We start from the raw sequence: 24,455 nt of genomic DNA, 5'->3' as shown, positions 1-24,455 counted from the left end.
TCCATCACAGCCAGGATTCAAACCAAGCCTAGAATTATGGGTAGAATTTTGATAGTTAAGAAGGAAAAGATGAAAAGAAGATTCAGCAGCAAGTGGGAGGAAGAATCTCAGGCTAGAACAAGGGATTCCTGTAGTGGGGAAGTGGGATACAAGGTAAAACACAACTTTAGTGCAGACTTTAGAGAGGTCCATTTAAAGCAACCATAGTACCTTATTTTTAGGTGGATTTTCACAGTTTTCAAAGGATGGATGTTTTCATCCACAGTTTTCAAAGTTAGGATGCATCACATTTTTCAAGTGTTTATGGTGCACAGACTACTCATTCCACAGTGTGCTCAGAGCTTCGGGGAGTAAAGAACAGGATGATTCTAATCATGAATTGCTTTTTGTCAACTCAGGAGCAATGACTTATTTCCAGACTCTTCAAGAACATTGAAGCCCTGAGCTGAGTTTATGCTTTTTTTCTTTTTGCTGGAAAAAAACACAAATTCCCAAACTCAAACTGAAAAAGAAAGAAAATCAAATTCTCACCCTCAAACATTTGTACGTTACTTTTGGGTCATCCTTTCCATCTTACCTTTTTCACTTTCTGTCTTCTTTTCAGACATAAGGGCACACTAAGATAAAGACATTTTCCATTGCACGTGGAATGCAAAAAGAGAAAGCAATTTTCCTACTATATCACACCATTCCACATGGGATGTGTCTGAAAGGAGATGTTCTCATAATCTCTCACTCCAACCATTACAGAGTAAAAGGTAGGGAGGAGGGAGAAAAAAGGATAAAATTAACCAAGGGACACAGATGGGAATAACATTCTCAATCTGGACTCTAAGAGTCGACAGCAGACCAGGAGGGGAGATCTCATTTGCATGAGAGTCCCTAGTCAAAGATGGTAAATTGGGCATGTGGGATTTATGACCAGTGGGATTAAGTGTAATTCCACTAGAAAGGAGGGAAGACAAACACCACCTTCCTACCCAAGCCTAGAGAACATTCCCAAACAGTTTAAAGATACTTATTTCTTACCTAGGACACAGAGTAACTCAGAGTGTGCTGAGCATTACAGTTCATAATAGCCCTACATTGATGTAGTGGATGCTGTTGGTGTCCGCCAAATCCCCTCCTCTGGCTGGAGCACGCTTCTCCGATTTGTGTGGCTGTTGGAGTTAACAATACAGAGAATTGCCCTGGACCAAATGGGAGCACCTTGCAGGAGAGGCTACACATCTCCTGGCCCCTCTCCTCCACCAGGTTGACTCGGCCAATGACCTGCTGGCATGGGATGCAAAAGGCCAACCCTCTTGCTACAATGTGGGACTAGCTCTGTCATGTAACTTGTGCTCTAGAGTATCTTGTGAGATCAGACTGAAGCTAGCCTCTACCAAGACCACAGTCTGCTTGGCATTTTTCTCTGCCCTGCCCTGTTTCCCTCACTTCCCTTCTCATGAGAGCACATTCCCAATAGATCACTTAAACAAGGATCCCCATCCCAAGTTTGCTCTGGGTAACCCAATCTAAGACAGCTGATACCAGAAGTGTTCCTGGGGAGTAGACTCTAAAGATGGGAATTCTGGAATTGGATCATTTTCCAGCTGGATAGCAATGAAAACCCCATTGCTGGTGATAGGCAAAGTATGGATAGTCTTGGGATGCCAGCGCATTTTTCTGGTTTCCACTTACGGAGACCTGTGGTGAGTTACAGGTGGAAGAGGATGCAGTAGTCGGAACAACATCCTGGGTATTCTACAGGTATGAGGAAATAGCAGATATAAGAACTGTGGAATTGGTTGGCTGTTGCTAAGCACCACTGATCGAAGAGAGAATGGGAGGCTTAGGTCTACTCATCAACAATTTAAAGCAAAGTGGGAGAGTACGAGGGACTCCCTGGCAGCATTTAAAGAGAACTCCTGCTCCTACAGCTGGTCAGCAGTCATAGCAGAACAGGGACAGAACTTAACTGCTGGCAGAGTTTCAGAAAAGGCTGAATCTCAGTCTAGGCAAGTCTCTCACACCAACTCTGGGCCCTGACAGGGAAGAAGTGGGACCCTGACAGTTAGAAGGGGACATCTGTGTCAACACAGTTCACAACCTTGACTCCGAGGTTATCCTGAATCCTATGGGCCTGAAGAAACGGCCAGTTCCCCCTTATTGGAAGATAGAGCTAGACATACACACACATGCTTGAAGTTATACAAAGGCCTCAAATGAGGCGAGTACCTTAGAAGACATTTCTTGCCCTTCTCAGGATTTGCCCCACCTCCTCTCTTGGCTCATAATTAGAGTCAAATCTCAGCATAACCTGATTTAGGAAGCGCTGGGCCAGCTAAAGCAAAAGAGAAAGTATATTCCCAAAAAGCTTCGGGACACATTACCAACGGGAACTAGGAGTGGTTCCTGATGGGGCTAGATCAAGAGGGGACAGGATATAAAGCTGGATTAGGGAGAGTTTTCAATATGGTGGTACTTTCCTGTGATACAGGGTTTAACACCCTGGCAAGGACCCTGGTGGCAGTTGCAATAAGCTATTGTAAAGGCCCTTGAAAGCTTGAGAAAAGCAAATGTCTATATTAAACAAAATAGAGATGCCACAATTGCTGTGGCCACGCTTGGAGGAAGGGTTTACCAAGCTCAGAGAAGCATGCATAAGGTCCACTCCATAAGACAGAAAAGCCTGCAGCCAACCACGTTCCTTAAGAGGGCTCAGAAGACACTCCCTTGATCAAGGCAATGAGGTTGGAGAGACGACTAGATAGAGACAGAGCTCTGCATCACTCAGCAGGCTGAGAGCCACGGCAGGAGATATGTTACAGCAACGCGCTCCCTAATAGCAATAGGGATGATAGGACCTGAGCATCGCAGAGGCCAGGTGGCAGCACAGACCCATCAAAAGGGAGATGGGCAGAATTACTATAATCTGTAGCAAGTATAGAATGAGTCAGCAAGGCCTGACCTACAGAAATTTATGAAAATGGCTCATGGAACACTATATTCCTGGAGGCAAGATAGAATAGATAAATATTTACACTCTCTGCCCTTGTTTTACTTGACCTATCTGCATCATGAAAACCTTAATTGCTCCAACTTTCCTGACTCAGGTCTCCTTGTTCCTATATTGCCAAGGCTGCTCATTCTCCATTGTCTTCACTCACTCTTTGTCTCCCCCTCCTTTCAAATAGTGTCCTTTTTTCATTCTAGAAACTCATTGGGGGATTCCATTTCCCTATCAATAAAAAATTCAACTATCATTTTATCTTCCGGGACTTACAAATCAGCATCTCTACGCCTAATCTTGCTCCTGAGCTAGACAAATAACTTCCACTGCCTGACAACATTTTCTTCCACATAAATATGTTCTTCCTACATTCTCAATCTTGGAAAATTATGGCAATAAACACTTGAGAAATGAATGATCCAATGAATGAATGGCATAACATCAATACAAGTTAAAAAGGAAATTATCCTAAAACAATGATTCTTAACATTTGAAAAATCTGAGAATTTATTAGACCTCCACTACTAAAAAGGCACACACCCAAACAAAACATATTTGGAAACTACTTATATGGGGAACTCAGCATTTTTGGTTCCAAAATATATATTCAACCTACAGTCAAGAAATACACATTCTATGACAATAACATGTTTGTTAAAGAAACTGTTATTGTTCTAAATGAATACTGGGAAAATTGGCATAGATCGAAAAGGTCTAAGATAAGCCAAATTCGACCCTAATACAGAGAGTCATACCAAAGAAAAGGATGTATTGGCCTGTATTTACTGCTTGAAAGGAATGCTGTTTCAGGAATAAGGGAAAGAATAACAAGTGGCCTGGACAGATAACACAGCTTCATAAACATAGACAACCATTCAACAGATAGTTAACATGCTAGAGCTCAAATATGGGAAAGAGCGTGCATGCTGACCCAAGAGGGACTGTGAAGTATGTTCCTCCAGATGGAAGCAGAGGTGTCTTGTGGACCACAGCCTAGGACCTGGGTAGCAAAAGTACAAGGAATAAAATTTGGGGACGGTTATGGTTCCCTAGCCTATGGAAGTTCAGAAACGGAGATTGTAATTTGCGTAGGTGTTCTCTAACTGCCCAGGCCCTATGTATAACAAAAATCAAATATAGCCAAATAGTGCAGTTAGTAAGAACTGAAAATCTATTACAATTGACTAGAATTTTACAGATGAAGGAAGATGGGTATCACTTAAATATAAGGTCCATTGGGAGCCTGTGTCAGTGCAATCCTCTAGTATGAAACGGGGCTGTGGCTATGCCCATAAGAGACTCAAAATCAGAACTTATGGAAATTTGGCCCTTAATTTATACCCCAATCCATGACAACATTTGTTATATGAGCAAAGGCTGCTCTTGTGGGGAAGTTAATTCTGACACTTTGTAATGATCTTAGTCTAATTCATCATGTAACTACTATTTAGTGTAATAATGAAGTAATTGGTAAGAATAATTTCACTATTTAAAAGAACTATTATAATACTGATATCAATGATCGAATGTATTGGGAAATTGAATCAATTCCCCTACCGGAAGTTCTTCCAACGGAAGGTGATTGGCCAGAGGAGGAACTAGATTTACTTGGTAATCAATTAATCTTTACATTAAATCAATCTATTGATACGTTACACAAAATTCACATTTTGGTGAAAAAAGGAGGTAAAAGGGTTGACAAATATGTGCATGATTTTAAACTGTGCTGGATATTTGGGAAACTGAACTATTTTTTTAAAGTAATATGTATACTCTGTTGGATGAAACAAATAAATAGTATTTTGATATTTGTACTTTTGCTTTTTCTTTGATCCATAAACGGTGTAAAAGATGCAGGAGAAAGAATGGTAATTAGCAATGTATAATTAAGAAGGCTTGATCAATAGGGCCGGCTTGGTGGCATAGCAGTTAAGTTCACACGCTCCACTTTGACAGCCCGGGGTTCAAGGGTTCCGATCCTGGGCGCAGACCTACACACTGCTCATCAAGCCACACTGTGGTGGCATCCCATATACAAAGTAGAGGAAGATTGGCACAGATGTTATCTCAGGGCCAATCTTCACCAAAAAAAAAAAAAAGAAGAAGTCTTGAGGTGTCAGGTAGGTAGACTATGTAATATAGAGCTAAATTACAGCTGGACTGGGAGATTTCTTTGCTTATGTCCAAGGACAACTGGAAGCCACACACTGATTCTTGGTCAAGATAACAATGAGAATCTATAGTGTCCTGTTAAAAGGTTAACACTCCCCTGATTGCACCAAGCGCCAGCTTGTTTGTTGATGGCTTACACCTGTTGTAACCAGTTAAAGAGTCTGACTTGGCTATGGGACCAAGGGAGCATAAGAGATCCCCCTGGAAACTTTCACCAGAGCTTTCCTGACACAAAATTCCTCACATGCATCCCGGTGGTTCACGATCCGGAGACGAAGCGCACTTTGTTCAGCTAAGAAAGGACCCTGGGAGCTCCTCTTGGCATCCTTCCGCACCCTTTTCTCCTGCAGTCCCTTATCCTTTGTTAAGAGGCTTCCAGGAGTATGCTCTGAGAAATCTTCTGAGTCTTTTCAATTATCCAAACTGTATAGTCTTTGCTGAGATTACAAACGCTTTTTTGATTTATTAAGTCTAACACAACACTTATAACTTTTACCGCTTCCCAAATGATGTGTGAACCTTAGAAAGGTAAGATTGTGTCTCTGTCTTGCAATATTTCTAGCTCCACAATTCCCGGGCCAGGCAGAGAGCCAAGACCCCAGCTGACAGCCTTCAACAGTTTTTCGGTTTCTGTTTCCACTCTTGGGCCCAGCCAGCTGGCAGATTCACCCTTATCCCCTGTTTTGTTTTTCTGTTTCATTTCAGGCCTAGAGAACATTTTTACATCTGTAGCTGCTGTGTTTTTGAAGCAGAACTTACATTTTATCAACACTTCCCATATAGGTATTGTCAAAGTTTGTCTAATATTTTATTTTAACTGTGTTTCTTAAATACAGCACGACGCTTAAGGGGCACAGTACCCAGTCTGAGATCCTGTGTCTTTTAAGGAGATCATTTAGTCCCTTCGCATTTGCTGTTGGAGCATAGGTATTTCACTTTCAATTTTCCTTATAATTACCAACCTTATAAAGCGAAAGCAAAAGAGGAAATGGTCCACTTTGTTCTATCCTCTTTGTACTTTTCTTTTTTTCTTATTTGACTACATTGATATTTATTTCTTTTCCCTCCACTTTAATTTGGAAAGACTACTGCACTTTTGCATTTTATTAATGGCCGCTTTCCCTTTTCCAGTGCTTATAATCCAACTAACTTCTCTACTATCACATGACCACAAAATATCAACTATGTCCCAGACCATCATGTGCTCTTCCCTCACTTCCCCCAAATGTAATCGGACATTTATAATGTTCCCCCTCCCCCGCTATTCAGAAGAGAACTTTGGAGGGATGTTATTGAAACCCCAAGTCCTAGGCTGTGCTGAAATCGTTACTGTGTTTATTTCCAGGTTATCATGAATTTTCTTCTCATCATTTCATTTTTATTCCCTAATTCTTATTCATCACTTGTATTACATATTCCCCAAGAGTATACAATTATCCACCTAGTTTTAACTTTACATATTGCAAGGTTCATTTCTAATCCCTGTTTCCACTTTTTATTTTCTACTATCTCGAGTTTTCTGTTTAAATTGTTCCTTGTTATAGCTCTTTATTGAGTACTTTCCTCAGATTGGGTACGTAGATGATAAATGCTCTAAACCATTCTATCTCTACAAATACCCTTTTTCCCCCCAAGAGAGGTGGTATTAGTTTTCTATTCTTGCCATAATAAATTACCACAAATTTAGTGGCTTAAAAAAACATAAATTTATTGTTTTATATTCAATGGACTGAATGTTTGTTTCCTCCTAAAACTCCTATGGTTGAAACTCTAATCCTGATGTATTTAGAGGTTGGACCTTTGGGAGGTAACTGGGAAAAGAGTGTGGAGCCTTCATGAATGTGATCAGTGTCCTCATAAGACTCTCCAGAGAGCTAGCTAGGTCTCCTTCCACCACAGAAGGATACAAAAAGATGGCAGTCTGCAACCCAGAAGGTTCTCACTAGAACCCGACTATGCTGGCATCCTTATCTCAGAATTCCAGCCTCCAGAACTGTGAGAAGTAAATGTCTGTTGTTTATAAGCCACCCAGCCTATGGCACTTTGTTAGAGCAGCCTGACCTGACTAAGACGTTACGGTTCTGTAGGTCAGAAGTCCAAGACGGGTCTCACAGGGCTAAAATCGAGGTGTCAGCAGGGCTGCATTCCTTTCTGCATGCTCTAAGGGAAAATACATTTTCTTGCCTTTTTCTCCTTCTAGAGGCCACCCATTCCTTGCCTCATGACCACTTCCTCCATCACCAAAACTAGAAGCCAAGTCTTCACACTGCCATTTCTCTGGTTCTCTGCATCCAGGAAAGGTTCTCTATGTTTAAGAATATATGTGACTGAATTGAATCCACCTGGATAATCCAAAATACTCTCCCTGTCTCGAGGTCCTTAACATTAATCACATCCATCATTTCACCCAACACAGGTGTGAATGACATGTTGGTTAAATACAGGAGGCTTGGGTTGCAGCTCTTTCTTCCTAGCAGTCTACAGAGGAAACTCTTCTGTTATTTACCTTCTCGTGTTGAAGATTAATTGTCGAATCTCACTTTACATATTTTTCTCTTATAACTGAATTGTTCTTTCCAGTTGAAAGCTTAAAGACCTTTTTTTCTGATATACAACTGAAATTCAGGTGCTTTACTAGAACGTGTCTAATTAAGAGTCTGTTGTCATGAGTCTTGCCTAGAATTCCCTTCCACTTTTCAGACTCAGGTCTTAAAATCTGGAGAATATTTGGTTAGTACTTATTTAATTATTCCATGGCTTTCATCTCTGTATTTTTCTTCTCTAGAACTCTTATTATTGACATGTTAGAGCTAATTGAACTAGCTTCTTAGTGTTTTTGCTTTTCTTTAAAGATTTCTAAGTCTCTGTATTTTTTCTCCGACATTTGAGATGGTTCTACTACTTGATCTTCCAGGACATTAGTCTGTGTACGTGGATGTGAGTTGTGTGTTTGCTTGTGTCTACATTGTGTGCTATTTTTAATCTCAAAGATTTTACTCTGATTCAATTTATTTGCTGAATTTTTACTTTAAAAAATTTGCTTTGGTTCCAGAAAGTCTTTTTTTTTTTTTATGCTGTGCTTGAATCTCCCTGAGCACTTTGTTTTTTGCCTTACATCAGCCTCTGTCTCCCCCAGTAACTCTGTTTCATGAGGAACCTCTTCTGGGTTTTCTCCTTGCTTTTCATTCCTCTGGTAACTCAATACCCTTAGTTGCGTTGTTATTTGCCCTGGCCTGCTCACAGGGGCATAAGGTAATGGGGTTCATTAGGTGGTCACAGTCTGGCAAGTTTCCATTCTTATAATTCAGTGGTGTGGGGGTTGGTACCTTATTGGTATTCACATCAAGGCATCAGGAGGAAATCTCTCTGATTTTCCTCTTCTGGCCTCTTCATGTTCTCCCAACAGAAGAGGCAGAAAGGATCTGGCCCACCTGTTTGATTGTTTCTCAGTGTCCAGGAATCCAAAAATACAATATTAGGTATATTCCTATAGATGTGAATTCGTGTGAGATCATGAGTTCCTAAGGGCTAAGCTGTCGCAGGGTGCAGGCATTCTGATTCTCATCCTGGGGCTCCTCACCGCTGACTTCCAAGCTTTCCTCTTCCCAAAAGAGAGAACTTTCTTTGGTAAGACCATGACAGAACTTGAGGCTTCATTCTTATCCTCTAGGACCTGTCTGCTGACGGAAATGGTATAGTTGGGAGTGAGTGAGAACTGAGATGCATTCAAGACACTGTCTTCCCAACATCCTTAAGAATACTCTCACTTCTTTATCCACAACTTTATAGTTTTAAAAGTTCTGAAGCAAAAAAAAAGGCAAAGTGTCACATTTATTAAATCTAAATGGCAGGTATATCAATAGATGGTGTCTGTTAAATTGTTTTCTGCACTTTTAGTTTGTTTTAAATATTTCATAAATGGAATGAACTTTTAAAGTATTAATACTACATTTCTTCTGATGACTTACCAGATTTGTCTTTCTCCTCTGAAGCCCAGATTTATATACTTAACTGTGTATGGCCATCACAACTCATTGGCACCTTTCACACTTGACTTGTCCAAAATGGGCCTTTTGCTTTGTATGCCCCAAATTCTTTCCCCAGGTGTTTCCAATTTCAACAAATGGTACCACTGTCAACACAGCTGCTCAAGCAAAAGGCACGGGATCGGTTCTTGACGCTTTCCTTTCCCAGACTCCCATGTGCATTCTATAGCAAGCCCTACCAATTTACTTTTTTTTTAATTTTTTTCCTTTTTCTCCCCAAAGCTCCCCGGTACATAGTTGTGTATTCTTCGTTGTGGGTCCTTCTAGTTGTGGCATGTGGGACGCTGCCTCAGCGTGGCTTGATGAGCAGTGCCATGTCCGCGCCCAGGATTCGAACCAACGAAACACTGGGCCGCCTGCAGCGGAGCGCGCGAACTTAACCACTCGGCCACGGGGCCAGCCCCCCTACCAATTTACTTTTAAAAAACAACTGAATCCTTTCATTTCTCTCCATCTCCTCTGGCACTGCCCTGTTTCAAATCATCTTCCTTCAATAGTACCTGCTTCCACTTCGCCCCTACATATCATTATACCCATACCCAAAACACTATTTTTTAAAAGTCGGACCATGTCACATTTTTGTTAAAAACTTTGTAATAGCTTCCCATGGCACTTAGAATAAAACAAAACTCCTGACTAGAGCCTGCAGGTGACCAGGTGATCTAGCTGCTCTCAGCCTCGGCACTGCCAGCTCCTTTCTCTCCCTTGCGTTCTGTGCTGCAGCCTCCTTTCTCCTCTTCAAATATACAAGGCAGTTGCCCCCCTCAGGGCTTCTACATTTCTCTTCCCTCTGCCTATGAATTTTCTCCCCTTCCCCTACTTTTTGTATACACAGCTGCCTGTCATCATTTGGGTATCAATCAAATGTTCTCTCTCTTGGAGAACTTCCACAGCTACCTTGTCTAAAGCACCATTCCTTTGTTCAGTTTACACTCACCCTATCACATCATCCTGTTTATTTCCTTTATCGCATTATTTCAGTCTACAGTTTTCTGTTAATTATTGTAATTACCACTGTAATCAGCTTGCATTTCAATGAACAGACATGCTTTTATCAATTAATTAACCAATTTACTTAAGATAGGAAAGTACAAAAGATAAGTTATAAGGAAGGGATATTCAGCTCTCGTCACACTGGCTGGCACACCCAAATGGAAGTACTTTGCACAAGTGGGTCTTTCTTGTCTGAGGAGCAACCAGCTGACCAGCTTGGACATTCTATAAACCTCCTCATTGCATGCAAAGTGTAGCTAGTACTTATTTTGAAAAATAGTATATTAAGCTTAACAGATTCAACTGTATGCAACATACTTATTTAACTTATATGTACTTTTAGACGACTGCCTTTGTGGGATTCACGATCTGGCCATCCCCTTCACATAAACTCTACCACAGTTGTATATGATTCCCAGAATTATTTATGATACAGTTTCAGCTGCTGTAACAGAGAGAAACTCCAAACAACCATAGAATTGTATTTATTGTACACTAAAATTCAGTCTGGTGTGGCAGCTCTCCATGAAGTTGTCACATGGCTCAGGGCCCTTTGGTTTTAATGCTCCATCAGGCCTGTGGTGTTACTTTGGCCACACAGCACAAGAAATCTCACCACTGCATACTCATTCCAGCCAGTAGAAAAGGGGAGAGTGGAAGGAGAAGGATGTTCTTTTCTTTCTAGGGGACTATCTGGCCAGAATCTAGATTCTAGCTAGACTAGGAAGAAGCTGCAAGAAAGCCTGAAAAGCACAGTCTATTTTCTGGGTAGCCGTGTGCTCAGTTATAACTCCAGAGTTTTCTTACTGCTGAAGACAAGGAAAGAATGGAAATTAGAGCTTTTCTCCCGCACATCCCAGGGCCTGGCACATTTGTCCTACTCTGACCATTTTCCTTGCTTACCTCCCAGGGTTGTCATGGAGTTAAATTTAAATAAAATAGGGGATGGAAATGACATTATGTACTACAATCTATCATAGTGAGGATATTATATATGTGTAAAGTATGACACCAATTATTATAAGCATATAGGCCAGATCCTATCCTAAGTACTTTCTGTATGAAATCTGCATTTCCCATATTCTAACATAATTATGACCTGACTGATAACAGAATATACAAGCAATGAGGTGTGCAGGGGATGACACAAGATTTTAAATATCCATTGTCCATTATCTCACATACCTGAGACGGGCAGCCCAGAGGCACTTTGTGAACTGCTGACTTGTAGAGTGAAATGCTTGATGCACAAGTCACAAAGGCAGTTTCTGTAGCCAAAGGATTTCAGTGGGGGGTAAAGCCTGGTGAGAGCTAAACAGATGTGTGTGTCATCAATTTCCCATCCTCACTCCAGCCTTTGTTGAATCTATGGCATTTGCTTATAGCATCTGTGGGTATTTTGATCTTTAAAACAGGGCTTTAGGATGTGCAGTTGAGAGGCAGCCCAAAAGTATAAAATATTTTTATTGAAAACCCCATCAGACTGTAAACTTGCAACAGACTGTGGGAGCAATAAAGCACATCCCATGTTTCTGAGCGACCACCTCAGCAGAGTGACCGCTTTCCCCTTCCTGACAATGAGGGGGGTTGAAATGCTTCCAGCCTTCTGGGCAGAGCAGGGAGATTGGCACCTCTCTTCCTAACAGGGGTGAAAGTTGGGACAGGGAACGTTAAGGACATCACACCTAAGTTAAAAGATGCCCAAATAGAATCATCATGTTCACAACGGAAACATTCAGAGTGGCAAAGCACAGCCTCAGGCAGACGGAGGTGGGAGACAAGCGAATTGATATTTATAATCTTCTTTGAGGGAATAACAAGGGAGAAACCAGAACAGTTTCTTACGAAAAAGTGCACCATTAAGAAAACACTGGAACAAGATTCCCTGCCTTCTTTATCTCTCTGTGCCTCTTCCTATCCAACACAAAACGTGGCTGACAATAGTTCTATTGTATTATTGAGATATAACCAGTACTATTGTCTAACACCTAGGAGTTCAATCCCCTCACGGGTCAGTTGGCATGACATAGAAAAAAGAACTGCCGCCAGACAAAAACTCATGCGTGGTCATCTGGAACAATGTATGCTTTTAGCTGAAAGGAAAGTATAGGCCCACACCCCCTTATTCTTAGCAGATGACCCAACCTCCTACTTCATTAAGAAAAACAGGCCAGAGTCCTCAAAATGTGGTCCCCAAGTCAGTACCATAAGTATGACCTGGGATCTGTTAGAACTACAGATTCTCAGGTCCCAGCCCAGACTCTCAACTCTAGGGTTGAGGTCCAGCCATCTGCTTTTCAATAACGCTTCCAGGTGATGCTGATGTACTCTAACATCTGACAACCACTGATTTCCACCTTTGGAAATGAGGTTCTCCCATTTCTCTCCCTGTCATTTCCAACATGTTCACGCTTTTCTGCCCTGGATTTACATATCTCAGAAGAAGAAATTTCAAATCTTGCCTAAAGCTCATCTTTCCCCCTGTGCTCTCCCTTTTATGTTCTATATCAGTTATTGCCCGTCTCTCTCATCTTCAATCGCTCCCCATCTGCTGGTTCCTTCTGTTCAGCATACACAAGAAAGTCCCCACATTATAACACTTTTCCTTAATCTCATCTACCCCAATCACTTCCATGCCCCCTCTTTCTTTTCACTAACAAAAATCTTTAGAGTATTATTTTATTGCTATCTTTTCTTCCTCAGCTCTAATTGTTGCTTTTTTAAAGTTTTATTTTGTCCTCTAGTATCATTCTTAATATAACATCCAATATACAAAGGAACATATGCGCCTACCCAACAGAACTAAAACATTACCTCTGCATTGCTGTGCATTTTTCCCACCCCTCTCCCTTCCCCGTGGATGCTTAAATGCAGGGCATTCTGACTCTGTAACTCTACTAAGACCTTCACTAGTGTTACCAGTGTTGGAAAATTGGAAAATTGAGAGGATAAAGTGAATAAATCTGAGGCCTAGATTTCCTTGCACTTTAATTTAGAAGGGCAAGAAACTTTGAGTTCAGATGTATTACCTTTACATACTCAAGCAGTGTTTGGTATTAGAAGAACAGTCTCACAAAGATGGCAGCAAGACTGTGTGGATATATTCCTGATACCTCCCTCTAAAGAACAGCCACATCCCTGGTGTGATTCCAGACTCACGATGAAAAGGGAAAAAAAAAGTCTGAGACTGTTAAGGAAGAATATGTTTTTTCGACTCTTTGATGTGTCTTCCAAGTGTCAAGAATGCCACCAGTTAATATTCCCAGCCTCCTCTGCCTCCTTACTCAGTCTTCCCCAGAAAGAAGGAGTAATTTAATCTGTGTTGGTGTTTCTAGAAGGAGAAAGTGGGCATGCACAACTCAGTCCTTCCTCCCTTCTTTCTCATATGAGCAGGATTTCTACAGCTCCCCCATGCTACAAGATTTATAGGGGTAGATTCTCCCTCTGAGGGGGATGCCTACCCAGGTCCAACAGCTCCTGTTGCTGGGTGGTAAGTCTGTGTAATTACGGCGTTCAGTGTTAGAAGCCCACTATTACGTATACCAATATCAACTTTGTCAGCAATAAAGATGACGTTTTATTTTCACATCTGACTTCTTTCATCTTAATTCCAAGTTGGTTCCAATAACTCAGGTAGTAAAGTTTCTCCACAACTTCCAATAATAAAAAATGCATAATTCTGGCTACTCAGTCTATATGTAACTATAAAATAACAACAATAACAACAACAACATAAAAATAACCACTAAGTGGTAGTTACTATGCTACACGCATCACAGACATTTCCTTTAATCTCACCACAACTTTGAAAAGTAGGGATTACTATCTCCATTTTTGTTCATTTGGGCTTTTGTGGGATGAAGAAACTCATCCAAAAAGTAACCAGGTGGAAGTTCACCCAACTGGACTCAGGTCCTTTCTCACTCTTTCTTTCTCCATGGTAAATTAAACCATTATCCTGACATCCAGGCCTACTGTCTGCAGTGATGGCCAGCTCCCTTCATCAATGTGCTCTCCTCAAACAAGGGCTAAATTGACATCAGTGTTTTTCTATTTAACCTTGTATACATTGGGCAACGCCTTTCATTTGTACTCTCTTGAATTCCTTCACTGGCTTTAAAGACTTGATCTATAGACACAGTCCCATACTTATGACGTATTTAAAATACCACCTAGGAACTCAAAGTCAGTTTCACCCAGTTGTAACTGTCAAAGCAATTCTCAGAGCAGGATTCGTGTCCTAGAGACTTCTTCTAGTATAGAACAGGGCTCATCAATTGACATGTACACATTGTCTATGGCTTCTTTCACACTGTAACAGCAGGGTTAAATAGTCACAACAGAGACCGTAAAGCCCACAAAGCCAAAAATATTTACTATCTAGCCCTTTACAGAAAAAGTTTGCGGAGCCCTGGACTAGACATGGAGACAGATTCTATATTCTCAGTGCTCTAAGTGGTAAGTATACTTCTTTCTCACATGTTGTCACAGGCTGCACCCCTTACCTCTGTGAACTTTCAAGTTGATGGCAGTGATGATACCTGGAACCCTACTTCCTCACTTCTAATCAAATGATCTTTCAAACAGATTCCTCTGCTAGCAGATCCACCAGTCTTCAACTATCAATATTGCAATGGAAGCATTTATAAGGGATGTATAGAAACGCTTTCAGTTGCTTATATTTAAAAACAAATTTACAGTCAATGACTGAATACTCCTATTCATTAAAAGGTATCAAAGTAACTGAAATAAAACAGACATGTTATGAATGAATTACTAATATGTGATATTTTTTGCACAGCATAAAGTCTCTGGATAATGGCTAAATCCTCCATTTCACTCCAAATTACTGACACCCAGCATGAGGCTACTGATACTTGAAGCATGGCTTCTAATTTTCAAAGGCTTTATTGGATAATGATCAAGAGGAGAGAAACTAACATTTGTTGATTGCATAACACGCTTTTTACTAAGCTAAGTACCTTAAGAGATTACCACATCTAATCCTCACAATAGCCTATCATGTGAGTACTCTTACTCTCGTTCTCCAGAAGAATATACTCAATTTAGAGAGGTAGACAGCATGCCCCAAATGTCAGAGTCTGGATTTGATACTTCTCTGAAGGGACAATTCCACAACTCTCAAAGTGTCCTTGAGTTAAAGAACTCAAAATCTGCCAAGGTACACTATACCCAGAGTGTTATTCTGACAGATATGTCACCAATCCCTGCCAAAACCAGACTCCTGCTGTGCCAGCCATCTCTTTAGCTGCTGGATGGTGAGGAACTTACTTCTGGGGAAGAGCCTGGGATGGTACTGGGGGCAATCAGAGAGCTCAGGAAAGCACACTTTTACCAACTGGTGTGGAAGCATTTCAATATTGTAACAATTGGTACAACTGTACCAGTGCCTACTTGCTGAAAAACAAATCTGTGGAAATCTTTAAGGCTCCAAATCTGCAATTATGCAGAAGCATAATCAAGACTGATCACATAAGCTATGTGATGGAGTAAGGGATATGGGAGCAATATGCTTAATTTAGTTCTCAGTGATTGGTTGTGATTGTTCTAATGTTAATTCAGCTGAATAGAAGATGTAAGTCAGTGCTTCTCAAATTTGTAACCCATTCTCCCTGTGATGTGTTGACACGCTGCTCTATCACATACAGACTGTTTGGCGAACATTTCATGCTCATAACTGTGATAGCTGGAGTCTCAGTGATCTAATTCTTAGCATATCTGATAACCACCAACTAATAGATGGCCTGAATTGTTCAATGAGGATATATTGGGCTACTCATCAGCATTGTAGAGCTTAGCACGGGGCAGGGATACAGCAAACCATAAAAACCACTGATTTTAGTGATTTCCTGGAATACTATCGTACAATAATTTAACATGTTCAGTTCTTCTCTTTAATAAGTGATTGAAACAAAAAGTGATCTTAAAAGCACCATATTATTACATTTTAAAGCTATATAAATTATAGAGAAAATATTTTTCATTTTAATAATCAAACTCCATCTTAGATAAGCCAGCCATTCTAGGAAATATTTGAAAAAGTTTTAAAAAGGATAAAATGCTAATTATTCAATTTTAACCACAGTTGTGACATCATATGTACTTGATTAGCTTTTCAACACTACATTAAAATAGGCTGTGTCAAAAATATAGACTCTGCAAAATGGTCCGAGCGTCTCTAACAGCACAATCTTCATTCCTCCTTTGACTTAAATGAAATGTTTTATTTTATAGATAATCACAAACTGAGATTAGTAAAGTGAAATTAAAATAAAAAGAAGCCAGGAATAATTATATATAGAATACAGCAATAAGAAAATCTGCCGTCATATACCCATATAAATAATATATAAATATATATGTTATATATATAATTCTTTCAGGTACTCTGATATAATTTTGCTTTTCTAAATTTAAGCATATTGATGCACACTGAATAGTTCTTTTAAAAAAAACAGATAGGGATTAATTTTGTTTTCCCTTGACCTTAATAAAAATGCATCTCATTCCTTCCTCAAAAGCCTGCTTCCAATCTTAAGAGGCAGAAAACATCCCCACTGTTTAAAAAGCCTCGTCTTGCTACCTAAAGGGAAACAAATTCTCCAAATGTCACTAGCCTTCATTATCCCGTAGATAACTAACATTTTAAAAGCAGGAAATTGTATTTGGAGTATCTGGAAAACGAAAGTTAGAACTGACGTTTACTTTTGAGGCTACTCACCGCTCCTGGCTCACAGTTGTAATCGCGATGCTGGGAAGCGTTGTCAAAGGCAATGTGGTGGGTCTCGGCACGCCATCTCCCTCGGGAGTCCTGGCCCTCTCGCTCTGTCTTTGGGACAGCGGTGGCAACTGCAAGTTTCCTGAGCAGCACCTTCTCCCTCTCCAGAGGTCGATGCCGAGCGTGTTGCTAGAAGAACTGTAGGATTTACTCAAGCTACATTCAAAGTAATCTTTAACATTCTGGAGGAACCACAGGGGAAGAAAAAAGAAGAGAAGGAGAACGAAATTCAGCTGTTTAAAATGATGCACAAGAGAGTAAACTAAGAAACTAAATGATCAAGCTGTCACTCACAAAGTCCTGATCCATGAGCTCACAACCAGAAGCTAACATCGACGTCAGAAGCTTAAGGGCAAACAAGGAAGGGTGCTCTAATTCTCAGCTTTTAGAATGAATATACCAGTTGCATATTCTTGGTGATCTTTAGGACTGTAGATAATATTTCCCAGTTACAGCACATGGATTGGAGGCCCTTCCATTTTGTTTCTCTTTCTTAAGTATTTTTTCTTTCTTTTTCTTTTATTTTGCTAGAATGAAAGCTTATAATTGAATACATATTTTGGAAATCAGTGTTATCATTCTTCAACATGGCGACAAACTATCTTAGCTAAAGTTTCTTGTTTACTGTTTTGAAGTAAAAATATTTTCTATCTTAGGACAGCAAGATGTTGATAATTATGGGTGACAGACTGAAGCTTTCCCACAAAAGGTCTTCTCAGGGTTGAAGTTTCTTTTCTTTTGTTTTCTTTTCTTTTGTGTTTTTTTTTTTTTTTTTTTTTTTTTGGTCAAATTACCTAAGAGCCCAGACAAAGAAGAGTAGACTTTGTCCAGTCCTGAACTGAACTGCCATGTGTCCAATTCATGCCCTGGTGCTGACATGAATGAAGTACTTGTGAGACGATGAAGACATTGTACTCTAACCAGTGATAAGAAGTATTCATTCCTCCTACATCTCTTGGTGACTATGGTTCCTGGTACTATTGGGAGTGGGAGCCCCATATGAGCCTCTGCCTGATGTAGTATTCTCGCCAGCTCTAAGAGAGAAAATGCTACAGCACTGCAAAGGCCCAGTCATAGCAACTTGGAGTTCAAAGGATATAACTGTCACTCTCCACTCTTACTTTAACAGGGAATAATGAAGTCCTACCACCAGGTCAAGGTTTCTCTCCTGAAAGTCATTCTGTGGCTCTAAAAAGACAGGTTTTTCGTACTAGCCCTTCAAAATAGACTTAGGAGAGCATGGGACGAGACGTCCTAAGCTTTAAACAAACAAAAGTTCTCTGCCCCCCTCCTCCACCCATTCCTATCCTAGTTCATACAAGAATCATTTACTCAAGTTTAAGGGTCTGCCTGGGTTCAAGCAACAAATATTTATCTCACACCTATTATAGTTTTGCACTGTGCAGCTTAGGAAGGACACAACAACAAAAAAAGGCAGAGTACCTGCGCTCAGATTCTATATTCTAGTGATGTATACCTACCTGATCCACACAAGATCACATTTAGATGATGGAAATCTGAACACGAATAGGCCTGACAATTTTCAGGGGCCCCACTCTCTCTACCTGAACATGAGAAATTGTCATATTTTCTTGTGCTTGACTGATGGTTTTAGAACACCATTTATTTGAAATTCAGTAGAATCACAACTCAATAACAGGAAGAAAACAAAGCAATCTAGAATTTTCCAGAGTTTGAAATATTCTGGAATGTGTCCAGTGTTTTATAACTGGTTATTATATTAAACCCAACTATACGCCTAGCACTTACTGTGGTCAGTGTGTGTGTGTGTGGGTGCGTGTGTTTGTGTGTATGTTTTAGAAACAAGAAGCTGAGGGGAAAGCTTAGTGTATATATATTTCTTTCTCAAAAGACTTAGGGACTAATTGAGGAAACAGAATATACAACGTCTTCCTGAAGAGATTTAAGAACAAACTAAAAGCCAGAACTCACAATTATAAATCAGTCCAGTTCCAAATATTCATATAAAGAAAGTACTGGTTATCTGGAAGCCAACATCCTAAGTACACACTTTATCTCTTGAGCAAGGAACACTGTACCAGAGAACAGAAATAAGAGTCTCATTTAACTCAACCACCAACTATCATGGTCTCCTAATAAAGTTATTGGATATTTTTCTCTTCTAGAAAAAGGAAATATTACCAAATAGGTTTAATTGTAGTAAATAAACTAAATGGGTATTTATTTGGGACTTATTTGAAAAGTAACAAAGTCACACCTACCACAAAATATCCCCCACACTGACCTGCCAACAGGCTTGAATTTACAGATTTGAAGTCATTCTTTAAGTTAAAAGAATTTGTTTCAAAAGGCCTCAGTTAACATGAAAATGCCTTGCCACAAAAGAACATAATGGAATAGCTTTTTATAAATCAAGTTAAACATTGAAAACATTACTGTTGTTTTACAAACACTAATTAAGCCATGTAGAGTTATTCAAAAATACCTCAACCTCTTTAATTCATACTAATAACTTATACAGTACTCCCCTTGTTTATGTCTTCAAAGGCAAAATCTGATTCAGTACATTCTCAATTACTGAATTTGTGATTTTTTGGACTTATTTTCCTATTTTAACTATCACGATTCTGGCTGACAATACAATTCATCAGATCAAAATTTTGGGGGGAAAGGAACATTAACTGGACGTTTACTTCTGGAAATCACAAATTTTACAATGTATCCTACTGCCCCCAATTCACCCTATGTCTCTATAATCCCAAAGGAAACAGCCTTCTTTTGGATTATCCTCACGTTCCCGGATAACCATTTGTCTGAAAATCGGTGTCTTTGCCAATGTAATTCCAATAGGTTATCACAAACGCAAAGCTAGTGTGAACCGCTGTACCTAAGTAGGAAGAGTTTGCAGCGAGGAAGGGAAGGCGACACCAAAGAAATTAACTGTCCTATCCCCATATCAAAACTACCCAAGCGAGGACCACTGAGACGTCCACATGAGGCACATCGGTGCCTAATGCTCAGGGCTTTGTTGCTGCTGCTGTTGTTTCGTCTTTCGTCTGTCTATTCCAGTCATTTGGGAGCTTCCTGATTTTTGAGTTCTCCCGATTAAACTTATGGTAAAAAAAAAAAAGTGAGATTAGGTATTTCCAAGGACTTCTAGCGCGCTTAGGTGCACGTTCAACTCGGACCATAGGCCAGAGTTTGTCAATTCTGGAAATTATGGGAAGCGTCAAATGACACTTAGGGCCCTATCAAGGGCACTATATATATTATATACAGTCAGCCACTCCACCTCCCCTCCCTTTCGCACTGTCTCTAACGCACGTATCTCCTGATTCCTCTCTTCTAGTCTCTTTAGTCATTTTCCACTTTTCAACTCCTCCCCAAACCTGCAACTCCCTCCTCTCTAAACTATTCTGCAATTCCTTTAAGTCACAGCTAATTGCTTGTGTTCAACACTTGAATAGCAATTAATTTACCCCTCATTTCTGGAACTTAGTTTCCGAATGCAAAGTGGTGAATGCACACTGTTCCTACGTCACTCATCACAGTGTCTCCCATTACAGTCGGTTGTGTACTGCAGGTACATGAAGACGGCAGTCGTGCTTATTCATTTGTGTATTCCCACAGAGCCAAACACTGGGTCCTGCCTGCAGAAAGGGCCTTTGCACATGCTCTTTCCTTTACAGAAATGTGCTTCCCTTTCCTGACATCAGAACATCACTCCCTCACTGTCCATGTATCATCTCCTCACATTATCCTTCCACAAACACCCTATTCTTATCATCCAATCCCTTTTGGCCACCTTGAACAACTTCATTTCTCCAAACAGCCCTCATCAGAGCTGGGAGTGTTTTATAGTTTATTTATCCATGTCTACCCTTCCCTCTGTCTTCTATCCCAGCTCTCAGGGATAAGGACTCTGCTGTTTCTCGCTGACTCTCTAGATCCTAACCAGCTTTTGGCACATCACAGGTGCTAAATTAACACTATGTGGATATTTGTTTGCTAAGTTGAAATAAATGAGAATAAAATATCCCTGACTTAAGGGGGTGAAAACTTACGTCAAGGGTGTGGTATATAAAATATAAAATCTGCTAAGTTGCGTTTGTGAGGGAGGAGCTACTGTGTGTAACATTCAATATGATCTTTTGCACGGTACGCAAAGTTTGAGGTACATAGTGAAAAGTTCTAGGTCCTCGCTGTCCACTAGAAATAAAGAGCAAACCACAAATGAAAACCAAATGTATGATTTTAAATTTTCTAGCAGCCACATTGAAAAAGTAAAAAAGAAACAGATAAATTTACTCTTAATGGTATACTTTACCTAGCCTTGTATATCCGAAATATTATTTCAACACGTAATCTATATCAAAAAATATTAATGAAATATTTTGCATTCTTTCCTATTTGTACCGCTATATATTCAAACTCCAAGATCTAATTTACACTTATAGTACATCTCCAATCAGACTAGTGCTTAGTAGTCACATGTGGCTAGTGGCTACCACGTTGGACAGTGCCAATCTAGGTTATAATTATCCACTCTTGGTGGCGTTAATAGTCTTTGAACGTGCTTTTCTTTTTTGCACATTCTTGTGCAACGTGGCACAATTGTTTTGACCATGGCAACAATTGTCTCTGACAGGATCAGGATTTTTACTGTAAGGATGCAATGAAAAAGAAAGAATGGTTGTCCATCTTTCATAGACAGAATGTATTGCTTAGTTTTGTTCTTTCAAAAAAAGAATCTTAGCACACACAGTATAAAATAATATTAAGGGACAACCCCAGCTTTAATCTTTTTTTAAAAGAAAAAGAGATTTCTAAATTCCAGAAGCTTTCCTTTGGATGCCCTGAGCAGAGCGTGGAGCCCTGAAAATAGCTTTCTACCGTCAGAACTGAGAACTCAGAATGTGGCTTAAGGGAAGTTCCCTTGTGGTCACGGGGCAGAGAAGGGAGAAATGAAGAAAGGCAGTATTGTCACAGGTGATGAGAACAGAACACGAAGTAGGTCCCTCAACACAAAGGAGTAGAAATGGCAGTGGCAAAGGAGGGCGTTTGAAGGCAAGAGCCTCATAGCACGCCTGTCTCCCTCTGCACTTGCGGGTCCTAGAAGTTCCCACAAGCCCCTATAGGGACACAGGAGGAAGCTGAGAATTAGCCTCAGCTTGCCTGCTGAGGGTTTGCTGCAGCATGAGGCAAAGGGACCAGGAGTCCATGTGGTGAGCGGCCCAAAGGCGAAGGCTGGATATAAAGCAAAGCTGAGTCCTTTAAACTACCAGAGCCCTGTGAGAAGTTAGGTGAAGAACGAGGGCAGTGGAGGAAAAGGTCAAACTCAAGTGAGCGGCGAAGGTGCACTGCTCATACTGCTGACAGGAGTCACCTGCCGCGTGCCTAAGCGCGCTGGACCAAGGGCAGAGACCGAGTACCAAAGACCTGGGGAAATGAGCTGTCCTCAACAGGACAACAGTAGGCACTAGTGGAAAAGGACAACACCGCACACCTGTTACTATAATGTTAATTACTGTTAAGTTTCCCCCCTTTGCCCAAAGCCACGTGATTGAAGGGAAGAAGGAAGAACTGGGAGAAATCCCGAAAGACCCGGCATTTATCCAAAACACACCATTTTACATTAATTGCCAAGTTCAAGTTCCTCCCAGCCTCTCCCCTATCTGTGAAATAGGAGTATAACGACAAGATGAGCTATTTCAGAGAGCAAGGAAAATTTCCTCTTTTTCCTCCCTCCCTCCTTGCCATCTGCATATCTGATTGGTGACATATACTTTTTAGCTCTATTACAAACAGAAACGGAGAAAGGACTGGACAATTAAAGACACACTAATGGAGGGCTGGTCAGTTGAAAGCAAAGGAGATAATTAATCTCAGACAGCCAAGATGGAAAGCTGTGGAGATGGTGAGCTCACAGTCTTCTTCAGATGGCCTAGAGCCGGCACCTCTAGTTCCCCTGGGACCTTGTTAAAAGTCAGGCTGATGTGTAGGTCTGACGTGTGCCCTGAGATTCTGCATTTCTAATGAACACTTAGGTGATGCTGCTACTGCAGGTGGGGGGGGACCACACTTGAGTAGCCGAGACCCAGAGGATGTGTACATCACAAACTTCTTACGAGCAGTTGTCAAAGACTCCACCATGGGGAGGTGACTCTCACAGATTAGCTGTACCTGGCTGAAGACGTGGAAGAAGTCGTGAGGAAGCTACTAGCAGGGTGGAGAGAAGAGTTTCTAAGAGTGAGGATGGGGGCACACACCAGAGATTGCTGAATGGGAATGAGAACCACAGAGCTCCAAGCTGTGGAGAGGGCAGCGTGCCTGCTCTCTACGTCACAGAGTGCTGGGTCCAGGTGCTGGCAGCCTCAGGGTCACAGAAACACCTAGTCACAGAGTGGTGCTGTTAAACAAGCCTGCCCGCCCATTGATCCGATTAGGGAGTGACTTCTCTATTGAGCAGACAAAAAGTGGGCGGAATCCGGCAACTCTGACTTTGGGGACTTACATCATCAGCCGTCACTGCCATCACACTCCTGCTTTTCTTCATTATAGAGGTGGAAAATATCCCCTCCTAGGATGTCTGTTATTCAGTGCAGCTTCTCTGACAATTTTTAAGACCTACAGGGGAAAAAAGGCACACAAAAAAAGAACAGCTCGGTATGCTTAGTTAAATACAAACACATGGCTTATTTGTATTCTCCAAACTAACATCTGAGTGTATATGATGTACGTGTATAAGTAAATAACACAATTTACCAAGGCAATTAAATCTGACATATGAGAAAACAGGTTCAAAAAATACAAAAATCCAAGAAATCAGTGGAAAGCTATTTGGGAGGAGAGAAAAAGTATAGAGGGAAACAACTAGGCTCCCACATAACCAATGATCATTAAGAATATAGAAATACTATGTATTTGTGAAGGGCTTTATACTTTAAAAAGTACTTTCCCATACAGTATTTCATTTGATCCCCATAATAGTCTGTGAGATTATTGTCATCTTTTTTTCTTTTTTTTTCTTATGAGGAAGATTAGCCCTGAGCTAACTGCTGCCAATCCTCCTTTTTTTGCTGAGGAAGACTGGCCCTGAGCTAACATCCATGCCCATCTTCCTCTATTTTATATGTGGGACGCCTACCACAGCATGGCATGCCAAGCAGTGCCATGTCCGCACTTGGGATTCGAACCAGCAAACCCCAGGCCGCCAAAGCGGAACGTGTGCACTTAACCACTGCGCCACCAGGCTGGCCCCTTTTTGTTTTCTAATAAGAGAACAGAGGATCAGAAAAATAATTTGGCCAAGGTAGCACAGCCAAAATATGGGAGATTTAGAATTTAAGGAATATGACTATTTGATACTGTTGTCAAAAAAAGGAAAAGAAAGAAAAATAGACCAATACAAAAAAAATACCTGACCAAAAAAATCTTAATTTCAATTTTACCATCAGTTTAAACCTCT

At 40.6% G+C, this 24,455-nt stretch overlaps 1 protein-coding gene across 1 annotated transcript in view; it reads right to left on the bottom strand.

The window, feature by feature from the left end:
* Positions 1-23,543, bottom strand: part of PDE4B (phosphodiesterase 4B) — a 392,450-nt gene extending 368,907 nt beyond the window's left edge. The window contains exons 1-2 of the mRNA XM_046645704.1: positions 23,502-23,543; positions 16,949-17,187 (exon numbers count right to left, since the gene is read on the bottom strand). Coding sequence (XP_046501660.1) covers positions 16,949-17,187; positions 23,502-23,543 — 281 coding nt within the window. The remainder of the gene's footprint in view (positions 1-16,948; positions 17,188-23,501) is intronic.
* Between the last annotated feature and the right edge of the window lie 912 nt (positions 23,544-24,455).

This window comes from Equus quagga, chromosome 18 (assembly GCF_021613505.1).
Source record: "Equus quagga isolate Etosha38 chromosome 18, UCLA_HA_Equagga_1.0, whole genome shotgun sequence".
NCBI classification, from domain to species: Eukaryota; Metazoa; Chordata; class Mammalia; order Perissodactyla; family Equidae; genus Equus; species Equus quagga.
Note: the sequence above shows the minus strand (reverse complement) of the source record. Positions and strands in the feature narration are given on the sequence as shown.